Below are 15,816 nucleotides of genomic sequence, written 5' to 3' on the forward strand. Positions count from 1 at the left end.
TATGGGTTCAGTTAATTTTACGAAATATTTTGCGAAATTTTCGTATATTTTCGAGGTCTTATGTTACTTTAAAGTGTCATTTAGGAGTCGTATTATTTAAGCCTTGTTCTGTGAAAATTAGGCTAAATGCATGCTCGACTAATCAGGGACGGCAGTTTCCGCTTTTATGGAAGCTTTCGTTTAAAGGAATTCACTTCTTAAAGAAATTCCAGTGCAGGCGGAAAGTGGTGTCCCTGATTAGCCCGTGCGGATTGCACATGCCTATATGGGACGAACGTTTGTGCACATGCACTTTCCAGAGCGCGTCTCTTTGTGCTGCATTAAGGAAATGTTGATGCCCCTGTATTAACCTTTTTTTCTGCGGTTTTCAGGTAGCCCCTTCCAGTGCCTTGTCGACTCCATAGACAGCGGGTATGTGTCCATCTTCGGCAGCGGCCTCGTCGGCGGCATGTCGGGAGAAAACGAGTCGTTCACCGTCGTAGCCAAGCACGGAACCTTAAGTAAGTGACAAATATCAATAACTGGTAGGAGATTTGTGTTGTTCTTTTTTGTGTGCTTTACTTAAGTATTTGTTTTTCAGTTAGTGTGTGTTTTTGTTTAGTTATTTAACTTATTTTTTACATTTGAGTTAGTGTTAAGAATTGTTGCTTGTGTAACTTTAAACTGAGTACTTCTTGCAATGAAAAGCACGACTGCCACAACATGCAACACGTAATATTTAAGCCGTGCTCTGTGATATCCGGGTTTGATGCATGCATTGAAGTATCGTTCTGTGATATCCGGGTTTGATGCATGCATTGAAGTATCGTTCCAATATCCGGGTTTGATGCATGCATTGAAGTATCGTTCCAATATCCGAGTTTGATGCATGCATTGAAGTATCGTTCCAATATCCGGGTTTGATGCATGCATTGAAGTATCGTTCCAACATCCGGGTTTGATGCATGCATTGAAGTATCGTTCCAATATCCGGGTTTGATGCATGCAATGAAGTATCGTTCCAATATCCGGGTTAGATGCATGCATTGAAGTATCGTTCCAAATAAGCATTAGACAGGCTAATCTGGGATGCGTTTTAATTCAATAGCATGAAACCCAGTTCTCGCAGAACACGACTCTTTTAGTTTTGAAGTAGGGCATTTGTTACAAACAATGATAGTGGATAGTTAATAATCATAAATGGTTATAGTGCTCTTTTGCAATTCTCTTTTAACGGAGAAACTGAACGACTATCGAGGAATGGTACACGATGCTCTCTCTTTGACACAGATGACATACAAGTGACCATTGACGGACCGGCCAGAACCGATGTGAAGCGCGAGAACAAAGGGGACAGAGCGGAGTTCTCGTATATGCCCATGACCCCCGGGGCCTACAGTATCAACATCAAGTACAAGGGCAAGGACATTAAGGGCTCCCCCTTCCAGGCGAAAATCTCAGGTAAGAGTTTCTCATCGGTGCACGCAGGTTGGAACTTGAAAATACCGGCTTTGGGACAAAATATTATCAAGTTACGTCCAGAACATCATGTTCGTCGTGCCACAGGTAATGAACGCATTCTTGAAAACCTATATACCACTATATTGTCGTCACTTTCATGCCGTTTTCATCGTAATGCAAACTAGTTTTGCATTCAGATCAGAGGCAACAATGTTTTGAGCATCGATATCCATGTAGTTTTCCTGATATAAATGCTTTGTTGTGTCTATTGCTAGCACGGATAATCATGTTTGCATATTTGTGTATCGAATGATGCTCGCTGTTAGGTTTTATGCCGAAAGTTTACTTTTTAAAAACATTTGTACGCGAGAAAGAAGGTAAAGGCTTTATGAATATCGAAACCGGAACGTAATCCTGTATGAGTTGTTAATACACTATGAAAATGTAAGCAATGTGATATAACATCTTCAGGAGTTAATTATTCATTAAAACAGTTGCTATTGTATAGCTGTACTGCAGACAACTCATACATAAGGCATGTACTCTATTGGGAAATTCTCACAAACTTTGCTGATTTGTTCATACGACAAATAGAAACATTTTTTTTCAAAAACAAATGCGAGTTAACGTGTCGGCAATGGCGTTTACGGGCTCGTTATAAATTTCACTGAAAGAAACAATATTTGTTGGATGGTACCATATACAAATTTTGACTTAATTCCTCGGTCATATTCAAGATTCAAGATTTATTGCATATCATGTTAGTATAGGCCTCCGACTCAAAATACTCATATGTTTGTTTAAGATAACGAGAATAAAATTGTGACATAAAAATCGTATAATCGCTTTAACACATTTACTCTGAATTTGTTCCGCGCACTATGGCCGCGACAGGCAATAGATTGTGGCATCCATAGGAAAACGATTGCATTAGTAGGTATGTGAACCGGGTAAACGCAAACACTTGCGTCGTATATTTTATTAAACTATATATCGTTTGATATAAACTATTATAAAGCAATACCCATCAATGCCACCGCATTTTCGTTGCACGTCCATTAACGCAACACGATGCAACGCGTTAATAACGTTCACTACAAAAGAATGGTAAATACCTAATGCCCGAATCTTGTCCATATCTGTACCTTTATGTACTGCTATTATTTATCTCCGTTTTTGTATTAACCGACTTCCAGGCGAGGGTCGCAAACGTTCCCAAATCTCGATATCCAACTGTAGCGACTACGCGCTGAACGTTTTAGAGCCGGAAATCGTAGATCTGACCGGATCCCTCAAGAAGCCGTCGGGTGCGATCGAACCATGCATCCTGAAGAAGCTGGCAGAAGGGCGTTTAGGTAAGACCATTGCGTGGACAAATGGCTTAATGAATGTGAGTACCGTGTTGTCCCATATAAGCCTGCGCAGTCCGGTTTGGTATAAGAAAAAAAATACTTCAAATAAACCGGTAATGCATTCTCCCGATGGAACAGTATAGCTAGGGTTTCCATCAGGCACGCATTTGTTTTTGAGTTGTTGTTTTCAAAAGTGCCAAATGTAACCATTATTTTAAGCAGCAAATATTGGATTGTTTTGATCGAATATTGGGTAAAAATGTATTATTTTAATCATTAAATGTGTGTATATATCAACAATTTTCCTCCAGATATAAGCCAATGGTCAACGTAAACTGAGTTCCTCAGCATTTTACTTTTTTAAATGTGGCTAAGACCGTTTTGTACCTCGTTATATCTATGTTAACATAACACATCTAGCATTAAAATGTTGGCCATGGCTACAAGGATCACTAATTTTTATGGGTTAACTTTATTTTACGAAATATTTTGCGACATATTCATTGATTTTTAGTAGTTATGTGGCTGTAAACGAAAAATAACATAAAAGCGGAAAATGCAAACACAATTGTTTTATACATGTTATTAACTCGCAGGCATTGCCTCCTTCACCCCAAAGGAGAAGGGAAACTACGCCGTGAACGTGCACACGTCCAGCGAGAAGCATATCAAGGGCAGCCCCTTCAACATCGCCGTCGGCGATAAGGAGATGGCCCATGCCAGCAAGGTCACGGTCAGCGGCAACCTGAACAGCGCCAACGCCAACAGCGAGAACCACATCGTCATCGACACCAACGGCTCCGGTAAGTTTGCGTTCTTTTAATTGTATTTTGTTTAAATTGTCGAGAACAGAACAGTGCGTTTAAGCCCTTTGCATATATACCGAAATCACATTATGGTTCTCCACTGAAATAATATATCATTTAATGACCTCGGTTGTTGCTAAAGAGTTTTTTACTCAATTCCAAAAAGCTTATAATGACCACGTTTTGGCAGCATGTATATCACGTGTACATAAATTTTCACTGAACACATTTGTATTGTGGTAAAGCTTAAAAACTGTTATTGCAATATGTTATTATTAGACAAGCAAAATGCCAATAAGGTTATTGCACTCCAGGTTATGGCGGTATCAGCGTGGTCATGGAGGGTCCTCACAGAACCGAGCTCGACTTCAAGGAACTGGAAAACCGGAAGTACCAGGTCTACTTCAGCCCCCACGAGCCCGGGATATACATCCTCAATATCCGGTTCGCCGACGAGCACGTTAATGGTAACCATTGAAGAACTACGCGCATGTTTTACATGTAACCTAAAAGATCAAATCTCCGTTGGGCCTTTTCTGAGCAAAAAATCATATACATGTACCTGTAAATGCCAAAAAAAAAATATGTCACATTAAATACGTCGACCTGTTCTGAAATTGTAATCCGCACCTCAAAATCATTTGGAGAATCCATCTTATCCTTAGATACAAACAACATTGACCGATACTACTAAGCTTATTTACGTTTCGTTCAAACATAATGCAAACCGGCTGCAATGAGTGTGGGTAAAGTGTGGTCCCAGATTACCGGTGCAGTCCGCACAGGCTATTCAGGGGCAACCCTTTTCACTTTAATGGAATTTTGTGTTTAAGGAATTCTATTCTATTGAAAATTCAGTGTAAGCAGAAAATGTTGTCTGTGATAAGCCTGTACGGACTGCACAGGCTAATCTTGGTAGACACTTTACGCACACTTTAAGCCTCGTTTTCCCGATGGAGGCTGAATAATAGTTGATGGGTTAGACTAACCTTGATCAGCTTGGTGTGTGCGGGTATTCTGAAATTTAGTTAATTCCGGAGTGAGGCTATTTAACTTCCGGTCGGTGTTGTAGGCAGCCCCTTCCTGCTGAATGTGGGTGGCGAGCCCTCGGGACGCGTACGTGAGACGGTCACCAGAGAGATGGAGCAGGCCGAGCCCGTGATGCCGAAAACCAAATGCGAATTCCTTCTTAAGATTCCAGGTGAAACAATATTAACATATATTACCAACATGTTTGATGAAAATATTGCATTTTCATTGTGTTCACAATTTCTATGTATATTCCGACAGAACAAGAATGATGATGAAATGCAAATTAGAATTGACAGGTTAAATAATGTTTTCCGTGGACAAAAACAAGGATAACATTTTCCGGTAAATACCAGTGGCAGTCATTTATCAAGTGACAAACTTGAATTGCATACAGGTAAATACGTTCGTTCAGACGACACCCATATAACATATTTTTGGGGAAAATTGAATAGATAACAACAAATGAGATAAGTATTAAATCATCATTCACCAAACATCATTCACATTCAAATGCACACATTTAGTTAACATAAAAATAAAAATATACACTTCAGAAAACGCAATATAGATATTTCTGAAGCATTATCCCCTGTCATGTTGCAGGCACGAACCCGTTCGATATGGAGGCGTCCATTACTGACCCTGAGGGCAAGACGGAACTGTGCGAGGTGATGGACGAGGACGACTTCCACTACCGCATCAACTTCACCCCGCAGGACAAGGGCAACCACATCGTCAGCATCAAGCACAAGGGCATGCACATCTCCGGTAGGGAGCTTAATTATTGTTATTAAGTGTATGTAGCTTTAATTAGGGACCACAGTCATTATTATTATTTTCGGTAGGTAGGTCTAAATAGGGGGCGCGGATATTATTGTAATTATCGATAGGTAGGTCTAAATAGGGGCCGATGTCAATAGTAATATTATCGGTAGGTGGCTCTTAACAGGGGCCGCGGTAAATATTATTATTATAGATAGGTAGCATTAAAAAGGGGCAGCAGTCATTTTTGTAATTATCGATAGTAAGCTCTAATTAGGGGCCGATGTCAATATTGTTATTATCTGTAGGTGGCTCTAAATAGGGGCCGCTGTCAATATTGTTATTTTCGATAGGTAGCATTAAAAAGGGACCGCAGTCAGTATTGTTATTATTGGTAGGTAGCTTGAATGAGGGGCCGCGGTCAGTATTGTGATTATCAGTAGGTAGCTTTAAATTTGTGCAGCGGTCAGCATCGTTTCATCTGGGAAGTAGCTTTACAATTTAATATAGAGGCTGCGGTAATGTCGGGGAGATAGATTGAAACAGTAATAGCCCGGTCATAGTCTTCTTCATATTCATTTGCGAGACGTAACCAGGCAATATTGTAGTCATAATGGTCACAATATCCGTTCCTCTGTTACCTGGAAGGTAACTTGGCATTACAAACGTTTAAAACATTTTTATGATTTGGCAAAATTATACCTTCGGCATGGTTCATCTTTATTGTCAATGGCATTCACTCGGTTACATGTATATCATTACAACGAAGCTTTCATGATTTTTGTGTGAGCAGATACATTCTTTCTTGTCATCAAGTAACGAAGTTAGGATAGTGTTTGGGTTATTTATTTCATTTTGGGCAAAATACAACCATATGCATTTTTGTTAATAATGTGGTTATAACGAGGTATATGTCACTGAAAACTATGACAACGCTAACTGCGATTATTTCAGGTAATCATTTTGGGAAAATACATAGTTGGGCACATTTAGGCCTCGGAGAATAGACCCGCTGCAATGAAATTCAGTAGCACTAGCAGAACATTTAAATTGCGAATATTGCTCTTGGAAATATTATGATCTTTTATCATCATAAAATGATCATTTGGCAAAATTGTGTAATCGTATCATTTTACTATAGAAAATGTGTACAGTGAATGTCGCTCTAGCATCATTAAGTGAATAGAAATAGTGCAAGTCACATGACTACGTTTGGTTTCTCGATTACCCGGTACATTTACAGCGTATGTCCCCCTGCCAAGTACCGGTGCCTGCCAAGTTTAATTTAGTTTTACTACATTTGTAAGATGATGATAAATACACACTACTATATGTACAAAATTTGAGCCTTGTTCTGAGAAAACCTGGCTTAATGCATGTGCGTAAAGTGTCATCCCAGATTAGCCTTTGCAGTCCGTACAGGCTAATCAGGGACGACACTTTCCGCCTAAACGTGATTTTTGGTAAGAAGGGACTTACTTGAAACTAAAAATACCATAAAAGCGGAAAGTGTCGTCCCTGATTATTCTATGAGGACTGCTCAGGCTAATCTGGGACGACACATTACGCACATGCATTAAGCCCAGTTTTCTCAGAACGCGGCTTCAATGTTTTATGCCCGCACTATCTACTTATATGAGAAGCTAAGAATTATTTTTGTTTCCTTTCCATTTGTGACGGAAAACATTTTTGGACGCGCGATCAAATCGCATGGTTATTTTGTCAAAATAACCCATTTATGCCTAGTGGACTCTCCGATTCTTATAAATTGGATAAATTTATTTCCAAAATAAGGGATGTCTAGTATTTATTTCTATATTTAGAATATTTCTTACAAAACATTCTTTATGCAAACAGCGCAGACCCCGATGAGACGCCGCATCATGCAGCGTCTCATCTGGGTCTGCGCTGTTTGCCAAGGCCTTTTTTAGACGCTAGGCATAAATGGGTAAATGATGTCGACTTGAAGTGGGTTATAACTACAAAGAACACTTCTTATATTGCAACAGCAGAATATTTCATCGTTTATTACAACCTTGTTATAACAACCTATTGGCTCGAATATACATTGTTAGGTTGTATTGCATGTAAATTCATGAAGTATTAATTTCATGCAATTTCATGCAAATCATGCCAAACTTACCTATTATTACATGATGTTTTGCGCGTATATAAACGTGTGAACCTGTTTTTATTACAGGAAGTCCCTTCCAGTACACTGTTGGTCAACTGAAGACCGGCGGCTCCCACAAGGTGCAAGTGGGGGGCCCCGGGGTGGAGAAGGGAGAATGCAACCTCTGGAGTGAGTAATCACTTAGGGGCTCAAAGTCACGAAGAGAAATCTTTATCGCATTTGTTGAATTTATTCACGCCATTTGAATATGCATTATGCATGAACACGTAGTTTTAGATCGCGATGTTCAACATTTGTAAATATTCATGTGATCAATTTTTTACCCTTTTGTAATAAGAGATATCACGGTGTTGATAATGAATTGTGGGTTATATTTGTCCACTCGCTTAGTATAATATAAGCGAAGATGTGTCTTAACGGCTACGTCAATAACAAACCGACAGCTATATGAGAATATATGAGTCATATTCTGAGAAAACTGGGATTAATGCATGTGCGTAAAGTGTCATCCCAGATTAGCCTGTGCAGTTCGCACAGGATAATCAGGGACGACACTTTCCGCTTTTATGGTATTTTTTAAGTTTCAAGGAAGTCCCTCCTCACCAAAAATCCTATTTAGGCGGAATGTGTCGTCCCTGATTAGCCCGTAAGGACTGCACAGGCTAATCTGGGACGACACTTTACGAACATGCATTATGCCCAGTTTTCTCAGAACGCGACACTTATTTATTCAAATAACATGTAGAATCTCAACAATTTTAAACAACTTATTATTATTTATATGTATCCCTCCAATAAATATATGTGTGCGAGTGGGTATATTTGCTCCAATTGTGTCATTGTGTATTTACAAATATACCATCTTAAAAATATTTTTACCATATTTTGGAAAGGTGCATTTTTGTCGGAGATGCTCGATCTTATCAATGTGCGAATGCATAAACAAATCAAAGCACTGAGAACAGTATCTTCCTTATTTAACATACTGTTTGAATATTACCAAAATTATTACATAATCTATTGATAGTGGACCAATAACTAAACGCATTTTTAATGTGACACAGACATTTTTAAACAGTACAAAATTGCTCATCTGATTAAAAAATGTGTATGGGTTACCTTTTGCAATAACAACGTATATCTCGTGCAGATACTTTCAACATCTACTCTCGCGAGGCTGGGGCCGGAACTCTGAGTGTAGCTATTGAGGGGCCGGGCAAGGCCATGATTAAGATCGAGGAGAGGCCGCACGGATTCCTGGGAGTTTCATACAATGTTGACAAACCAGGTGAGCCACAAATAATTAAGCCACGCCCTGGAAAAACCGGGCTTAATGCATGTGCTTAAAATGTTTTCCCAGATTAACCTATGCAGACCGCACAGGCTAAATTTGGACGACATTTCCGAGTATTTCGTTTTTTTCGGAATTATTCGTTTAAAGCAATTGTATTTTAAACGAAAATCAAGTCAATGCAGAAAGTGTCGTCCCTGTTAAGGTTCAGTTGGATAGATCGGGCGGTAATACTTGACATGCGACGCGTTCAGAAAACTGGAATTGAGATGCCTTTTAGAATCATTCGTTTACCGGAACCGGCTTCTGTCGAAGATTAACCCATTTATGCCTAGTGGACTCTCCCATCCTTCTGAATTGGATCCATTTATTTACAAAATTATGGATGTCTAGTATATTAATTTCTATATTTAGAATATTCCTTACAGAAATTCCTTTAAGCAAACAGCGCATACGCTGATGAGATGAATATTCCTTACAGAAATTCCTTTAAGCAAACAGCGCAGACCCTGAGTCATCTGGGTCTACGCTGTTGGCCTAGACCTTTTTTCTAGACGCTAGGCATAAATGGGTTAAACAAAGTCTTCGTAGGATAATCGCTGATAAACGCTATTCTCTAAGAAATGCCCAACAATCGGATATTATCAAATATGGTTTTCTGGGTGACACATTACACTTTCAATTGTATGTTGTCGTCAATCGACCAATGTCACTAAAGAAACATTTCACTCCGCAGGTCAGTATGGTATCCACTTGAAGTTCAAAGACGAGCACATCCCCGATTCACCCTTCAAGGTGACCATCTCGCCCGATGGAGGCGTTGCCAGACAGGTTACAGTTCACGCCCTCAAGGACCGCGGGCTATCGGTAAGTCGCGCTGCCAACACCGATCCAAGAGTAACTTTTTTCTTTTTAATTGGTTGCTATATTTAAAGCATATGTGACATCAACGTTATTTTGGTGGAGAAAATATCGAATAAACTCTTAACTTTTGTACGGTATAAACAGCACCGCAAACTTTTTTTGAACTGTTCCGTTGACATAAACAATTTAAAAAAAATCCACATCCGATACTATATTGCTTAATATGTTCATAACGCCATTTCAGCATTATGGGTAAATGCATTGTAGTTCTTTGAATAATAGTACTATACGCCTGAAACTATTTCTTGAACAAAAAGTAAAGTTGACACAAATTGCGTTCATTAGACGTGTTATTAATGTTGATGTTTGGCTGATATCAATAGCTTGTTTGTGTCACCGTGAACGATGCGCAAAAAACAGAGAGAAGCTGCATGTCTCTTGCTATTGGATATTTGAGTTTTCATTTGTTTGGCTTCTTAAATGATTTGCGCTGCTTTTGCCTAAATACAAACCCAAGTAAAAGATCATTCGGCGCAATCACATAGGAATTTCTTTATTTATATGCTTATTTCCTTTTGCTGTTTATTTTATTTCTTGCTTTTATATGAGTCGTGTTCTGAGAAAACTGGGCTTAATGCATGTACGTAAAGTGTCATCCCAGATTAGCCTGTGAAGTCCGCACAGTCTAATCAGGGACGACATTTTCCGCCTAAACTTGATTTTCGGTAAGGAGGGACTTCCTTGAAACTAAAAATACCATAAAATCGAAAAGTGTCGTCCCTGATCAGCCTGTGCGGACTGCACAGGCTAATCAGGGACGACACTTTACGTACATGAATTAACGCTAGTGCGTTTTTTTCAGAACGCGGCTCATATATTTGCTCATATGTTTATCGTCATGTTGATAGTTTTTCTTCGTGTTTATAAGCGGTGCGTAATATTTAAATGCTTTCTGCACCGTGTGGATGCTTTGTGCTTTTTCAACATTCTTTCTATAACGTCGGTGCAACAATCGGAAAATGCTCACATCTTTCACCAATCATACCTGTTTCAACACTAGAATCTTTCAATTTATGTAACATATAGAGTTGTATAGCTCTTGCTATGTTCCTACTTCATGGAAACATCAAAACGCCAAGAATTTGCAATGGCTGTTCATCTGTCTAAATTCGCATTAATGATTATCAAATAGAGCAGTGTACTAGTATTCCAATAAAATTATTTAACCCATATGTTACTGTTAATCTAAAGGGATGGATCATAATTGCTGCAAATAAGACCGAGAACGTGTGAACCCTTTGTATTTTAACGCTAATTGCCAATTATAATATCCGTTATGATTATGCGGGCAATTTTGCATTCTTTGGCGTGAGTTTCTTGCCGTGTTATTCTCTGTTTGCACGATTGTAATGCTTTCCTCATTCTTTGTTTTTCCAATCAATTTCAAATATGTATGTCAGGTCTGAAAACCTTGATGCAACACGTGTTTGTTATCCCATGTAATGACATTAATTTCTTCAATAAGTTTATGATTCTTGGTAATGTACATATGTAATAAGCACAATCAACAATTATCATTTGCCTTCATTTTTTATGTCGGTTATAAAATTGGTGAACATGATGCGCATGTCAATTGTTGGTGAACATGATGCGCATGTCAATTGGTGGTGAACATGATGCGCATGTCAATTGGTGGTGAACATGATGCGCATGTCAATTGGTGGTGAACATGATGCGCATGTCAATTGGTGATGAACACGATGCGCATGCCTATGATGGCGATAATGTTGGAAAATGTGTTATTGCTTATTTATTTTTTTGTTCATTAAAGTGATGATGATGATGATGACGCTGATGGTTATGATACTGATCGAAATGAAAGTGATGATCATGAATGAAGGAATAATGAACATTGTTATTATTATCATCAACATTTTAAACGACACCTTTTCCATGGACAGCTAATTTACTTGTCGAGATATCAGTGGTTATTAGCATTGAATGGCAACATGGACACACAGCCGACAGGTGATGTCTTTCTTTTGCTTCACCCATAGACAAAATGTATGTCATAGAAATAACATTGCATGCACAAAGCGCAAAGAGCGTTCGCACTGCAGTATTCCTCACAATTCGTTCCTGATAACTTCAGGTTAACTGTCACGGTGAATCTATGCTAGCGTGTATTATTGTCGATCCTGCAAAGCTAAGATTCTGTTGTTGCATACTAGCAGATTCCTCTTCCTACGGGAAGTTTTTCATCGTGTATGTAAAAGTACACGCACTGGTCACAATTTACACGATTATTCAGGGTTACTGATTGCGACGTTAAGTGCCGCGTTTATTGGGAACACGTGCGTCGCTGCTTGACTTATGTTTTATCTCGGTATTGTTACATGACTTCGCTGTAGGGCTATTAGTTACGACCGTCAGATCGTCGGTCTGATAAGCCTGATTGGCTCTTTGTTGTATTATTCTTGCCAACATCACAATGGCATGAACGTGTGCGCTCATAATACATGCGGTATACTCGGTAGTATTCAAGATATTTGACATCAAAAGAAAACCATTCATTTGATAACAAATACCGTTGTCAATTTTTGTATTTCGAATTCATTAGGGAAATGAGAGACACAATACATAAAATACTTGGTATAAGTATATTTACAATTTAAATGTGCAAGGTTATGTACCTTAACCCATTTGTCTAGAAAAAAGGCATTGGCAAACAGCGTAGACCCAGATGAGACGCCGCATGATGCGACGTCTCATCAGGGTCTGCGCTGTTTGCTTGATGGAATTTCTGTAAGAAATATTATAAATATAGAAATAAATATACCAGCCATCCCTAATTTTGGAAATAAATTGATCCAATTTAGAAGGATGGGAGAGTCAACCAGGCATAAATGGGTTAAATAAAAATACCGCGGTACGTTATATACCATTTCAAGCAACTGACAGTCTTATAACCAATGGTTGTAGCTCACCTGAGCCACAACGTGTTCAAGGTAAGCTTAAGTGGTCATTTTTTCCGTCGTGCGTCGTCCGTTGTCAACTTTTACCTCGCGAAAACTTTAGATACCGCGGTCATTGTCCGATCTTAATTAAACTTGGTCAGAACCTATGTTCATATGATATTCCGTTTGAATTTGAAACTGGGGAGTGGGGGCGCGGCAGTTTATTTTACATGGCTATAGTGAAAAGTTGTTTACGCTCTATGTTGGCTACATTTAATTTTCAATCTTTACGAAACTCGGTCAGATCATTTATTCCATTCAAATTTCGGCTGAGCTCGAAACTATGTCACATGAAGTTAAACAACTAGGGCACTTGGTCAAACTTTTTTAAGCCTAATAACTATCTTAAAGTCGCATTTTTGCCCAATGTTCCTGAAATTTGGTCAAAACATTTGTTCGAATGATATTTGAGACGAGTGTTTTTTTTTTATCTGAATGTGCTCATGAACAAAATATTTATGTTTCATAAAGTAGTTTAATTATTTCGACCCTTTCAGAATTGTTTTGTTCTTTTTGGTCTTTTGTCTCAAGTGAGCGTATTAGGACTAATGAAATTCTTGTTTGAAGCAGTGACGTTAAAATAATGCGCATCTATTTGTATTCGCCAGATCGACAAGGCGGCGACGTTCACCGTCTCGTTCAACGGTGCTGCCGGTCAGTTGCACGCCTTCATCAGGTCACCTTCCGGCGGCCATGATGACTGCTTTATTCAAGAAATGGACACAGGGGTTTTTGGCATTAGGTAACGCAAACGCCGGACCTTTGGTCGAAATGGAAATTAAATCATCCCCAATCAAATGCCTGTATAGATCCAAAAAAAAGTATACATTTAATTACACGATGGCATTCAATGGTCATGATTTTCATTATTTCCGCTCCTATCAAAATTATTTTAAATTAGAAAAATTTAAAATAAATATCTTGAAAAATTTGCCAACAATACGTGAATATTTTATTAACACCATTCCTTTATGTAAACATGCGCGTCGGTAAACACACACGCACACGCTGTATTTAACTTAAGCCTCTAACTGTGACGTAATAGGTTCATTCCTAAGGAGAACGGCGTTCATTACGTCGACGTGAAGCTGAACGACATGCACGTGCCCGACAGCCCGTTTGCCGTCATGGTCGGCTCTGTTGCCGCCGATCCCGCCATGGTGCACGCGCATGGAGACGGTCTTGAGACCGGAAATGTCAGTAAGTACAAAACTTTCTGCCAGAGCTTTGAGTTAAATTTCAAAAAATGAAACAGTGTATGGTAAGACAAGTGCAAACAGCTGCTTTCAGCCATCTTTGCGTATATGTTGAGTATAGTTCTGATAAAACCGGGCTTAATGTATGTGCGTTAATTATTGCCACATTTAAGGTCGCCGTGGTGTAATAGATATGGTGTCCGCCTAGCGACCGGGAGGTCACGGGTTCGATCCCCGCTGTGGGAGCGTTCTTTCGATCTCCCATATAGACACCAAGTGCTGGTTCTAGGCCCAGGAAACGGACTCGAGAGCATTTCAAATAAGTAGGAATTACTTTCTATGCAATCGAGCTAAAATAAATAGGTTTAAACTAAACTAAACTAATTGTTGCCACATATTAGCATGTGCACTCCGCACAAGCTTCTCAGGGACGATATTTTCCGCTTTCAAAGAAATTTACGTTTAAAAGGAACTCTCTTCTAAACGAAAATAAGGTCAAGGCGGAATGTGTCGTCCTAGATTAGCATATGCGTACTGCATAGGCTTATCTGGGACGACACTCCACGCACACGAATCAAGCCCAGCTTAATCATAACAAGGCGTCAACACTGAATCATCAGAAAAAAAGCCAAAAGCTCCATTCAGCCTTCATTGCGTATGTGCTGATAGTACAATGTGATTTCGAGAGGTGATTGTTTTATACTATGCGTCAATTTTATACGAGCTACATCTCCTATTATAATTGCATGTTGTTGTCGTTTATTATTTCCTTGAATTAAACATTCATTTGACACTTGAACGGTATCACACGGGCGAGAAATTGTATTTGATCGCTGTGGAAAAACCTACCGCTGTGTTCTTAATTGACCAACGTTGGACAAAAAGCCTTTTAGTTTAGTTTAAACCTATTTATTTTAACTCGATTGCATCGAAAGCCTAAGGCTGATTTAAACACTCTCGAGTCCGTTTCCTGGGCCTAGAACCAATACTTGATGTCTTTTGGGGATATCTAAACAACGCTCCAACAGTGGGGATCGAACCCGTGACCTCCTGGTCGCTAGGCGGACACCATATCCATTGCATCACGGCAAAAAAAAAGAAGCCCTTTGACAATGAATGGTTTTATATTTGAGTATAATAATAAATTATTTTTACCCTGTATGTTTTATTTGATTGTTTTCTGAAACTAATATTCAATCCTACTCTACAATAGACGGTATTTCAAACTCAACTAATACCTAGATGAGAAGCGCACCTCTGTCTCACTAATAATTTCAATTGACCAAAGATTTCAGTTGGTATATATAGACATATGCACAAACTCTATCATTTTTGTTTGTCAATCATTTTAATTAGCGGAACAAAAACACAATAGTTTTCACTTATTTTTTTTAACAATTTTCACCTTTGCACAGACAAGCTGAACAAGTTCGTGGTGCGCACCGCGGGCGCTGGTTCCGGTTTCCTGGCCGCCTTCATTGACGGCCCCTCTAAGGTTGCGCTGAGCTGCAAGGAAGTGGACGAGGGATATGAGTTCCAGTACACACCCTTCTGCGCCGGCAAATATCTTATCACTCTCAAGTACGGCAACATCGGCATCGCCGGAAGTCCCTACCAGGCCGTCATTAGCGGTAAGCCTATGTTTGTAAGTTTTTTGCCTCGTAAGAACACACTGGTCTAGTAGCCGGAGGCTGGTCCAGGAAAATATTAATCCCACGCATTAATCCCACGCTTACCCCTCGCCACGCAGGTGTATAAATGGGTACATGTGAGGGAAATAAGCCAATGTGCAGCGGCGACGGTTGTAAACGGACGACTTATAACCAAGTGTTCGGGGTGTTAATGTGAAAGTCCGCAGAAAATGGACACTATATCAAACCCCGGCATATACTGAAGCGGTTGTCATACAATGATTGCCCCGT

At 39.4% G+C, this 15,816-nt stretch overlaps 1 protein-coding gene across 3 annotated transcripts in view; it reads left to right on the forward strand.

The window, feature by feature from the left end:
• Window positions 1–15,816, forward strand: part of LOC127868061 (filamin-A-like) — a 62,761-nt gene that overhangs the window by 43,294 nt on the left and 3,651 nt on the right. For all 3 annotated transcript variants that reach the window (XR_008043865.1, XM_052409651.1, XM_052409652.1), the window contains exons 3-15: window positions 372–500; window positions 1,270–1,440; window positions 2,637–2,795; window positions 3,389–3,595; window positions 3,913–4,065; window positions 4,671–4,799; window positions 5,234–5,398; window positions 7,593–7,694; window positions 8,677–8,814; window positions 9,554–9,684; window positions 13,307–13,440; window positions 13,744–13,898; window positions 15,310–15,525. Coding sequence is in view for 2 of the 3 variants with exons in the window: in XM_052409651.1 (XP_052265611.1) it covers window positions 372–500; window positions 1,270–1,440; window positions 2,637–2,795; window positions 3,389–3,595; window positions 3,913–4,065; window positions 4,671–4,799; window positions 5,234–5,398; window positions 7,593–7,694; window positions 8,677–8,814; window positions 9,554–9,684; window positions 13,307–13,440; window positions 13,744–13,898; window positions 15,310–15,525 (1,989 nt within the window). In the remaining variant the exon portion in view is untranslated. The remainder of the gene's footprint in view (window positions 1–371; window positions 501–1,269; window positions 1,441–2,636; window positions 2,796–3,388; window positions 3,596–3,912; window positions 4,066–4,670; window positions 4,800–5,233; window positions 5,399–7,592; window positions 7,695–8,676; window positions 8,815–9,553; window positions 9,685–13,306; window positions 13,441–13,743; window positions 13,899–15,309; window positions 15,526–15,816) is intronic.

This window comes from Dreissena polymorpha, chromosome 2, assembly GCF_020536995.1.
Source record: "Dreissena polymorpha isolate Duluth1 chromosome 2, UMN_Dpol_1.0, whole genome shotgun sequence".
Taxonomy (NCBI): domain Eukaryota; kingdom Metazoa; phylum Mollusca; class Bivalvia; order Myida; family Dreissenidae; genus Dreissena; species Dreissena polymorpha.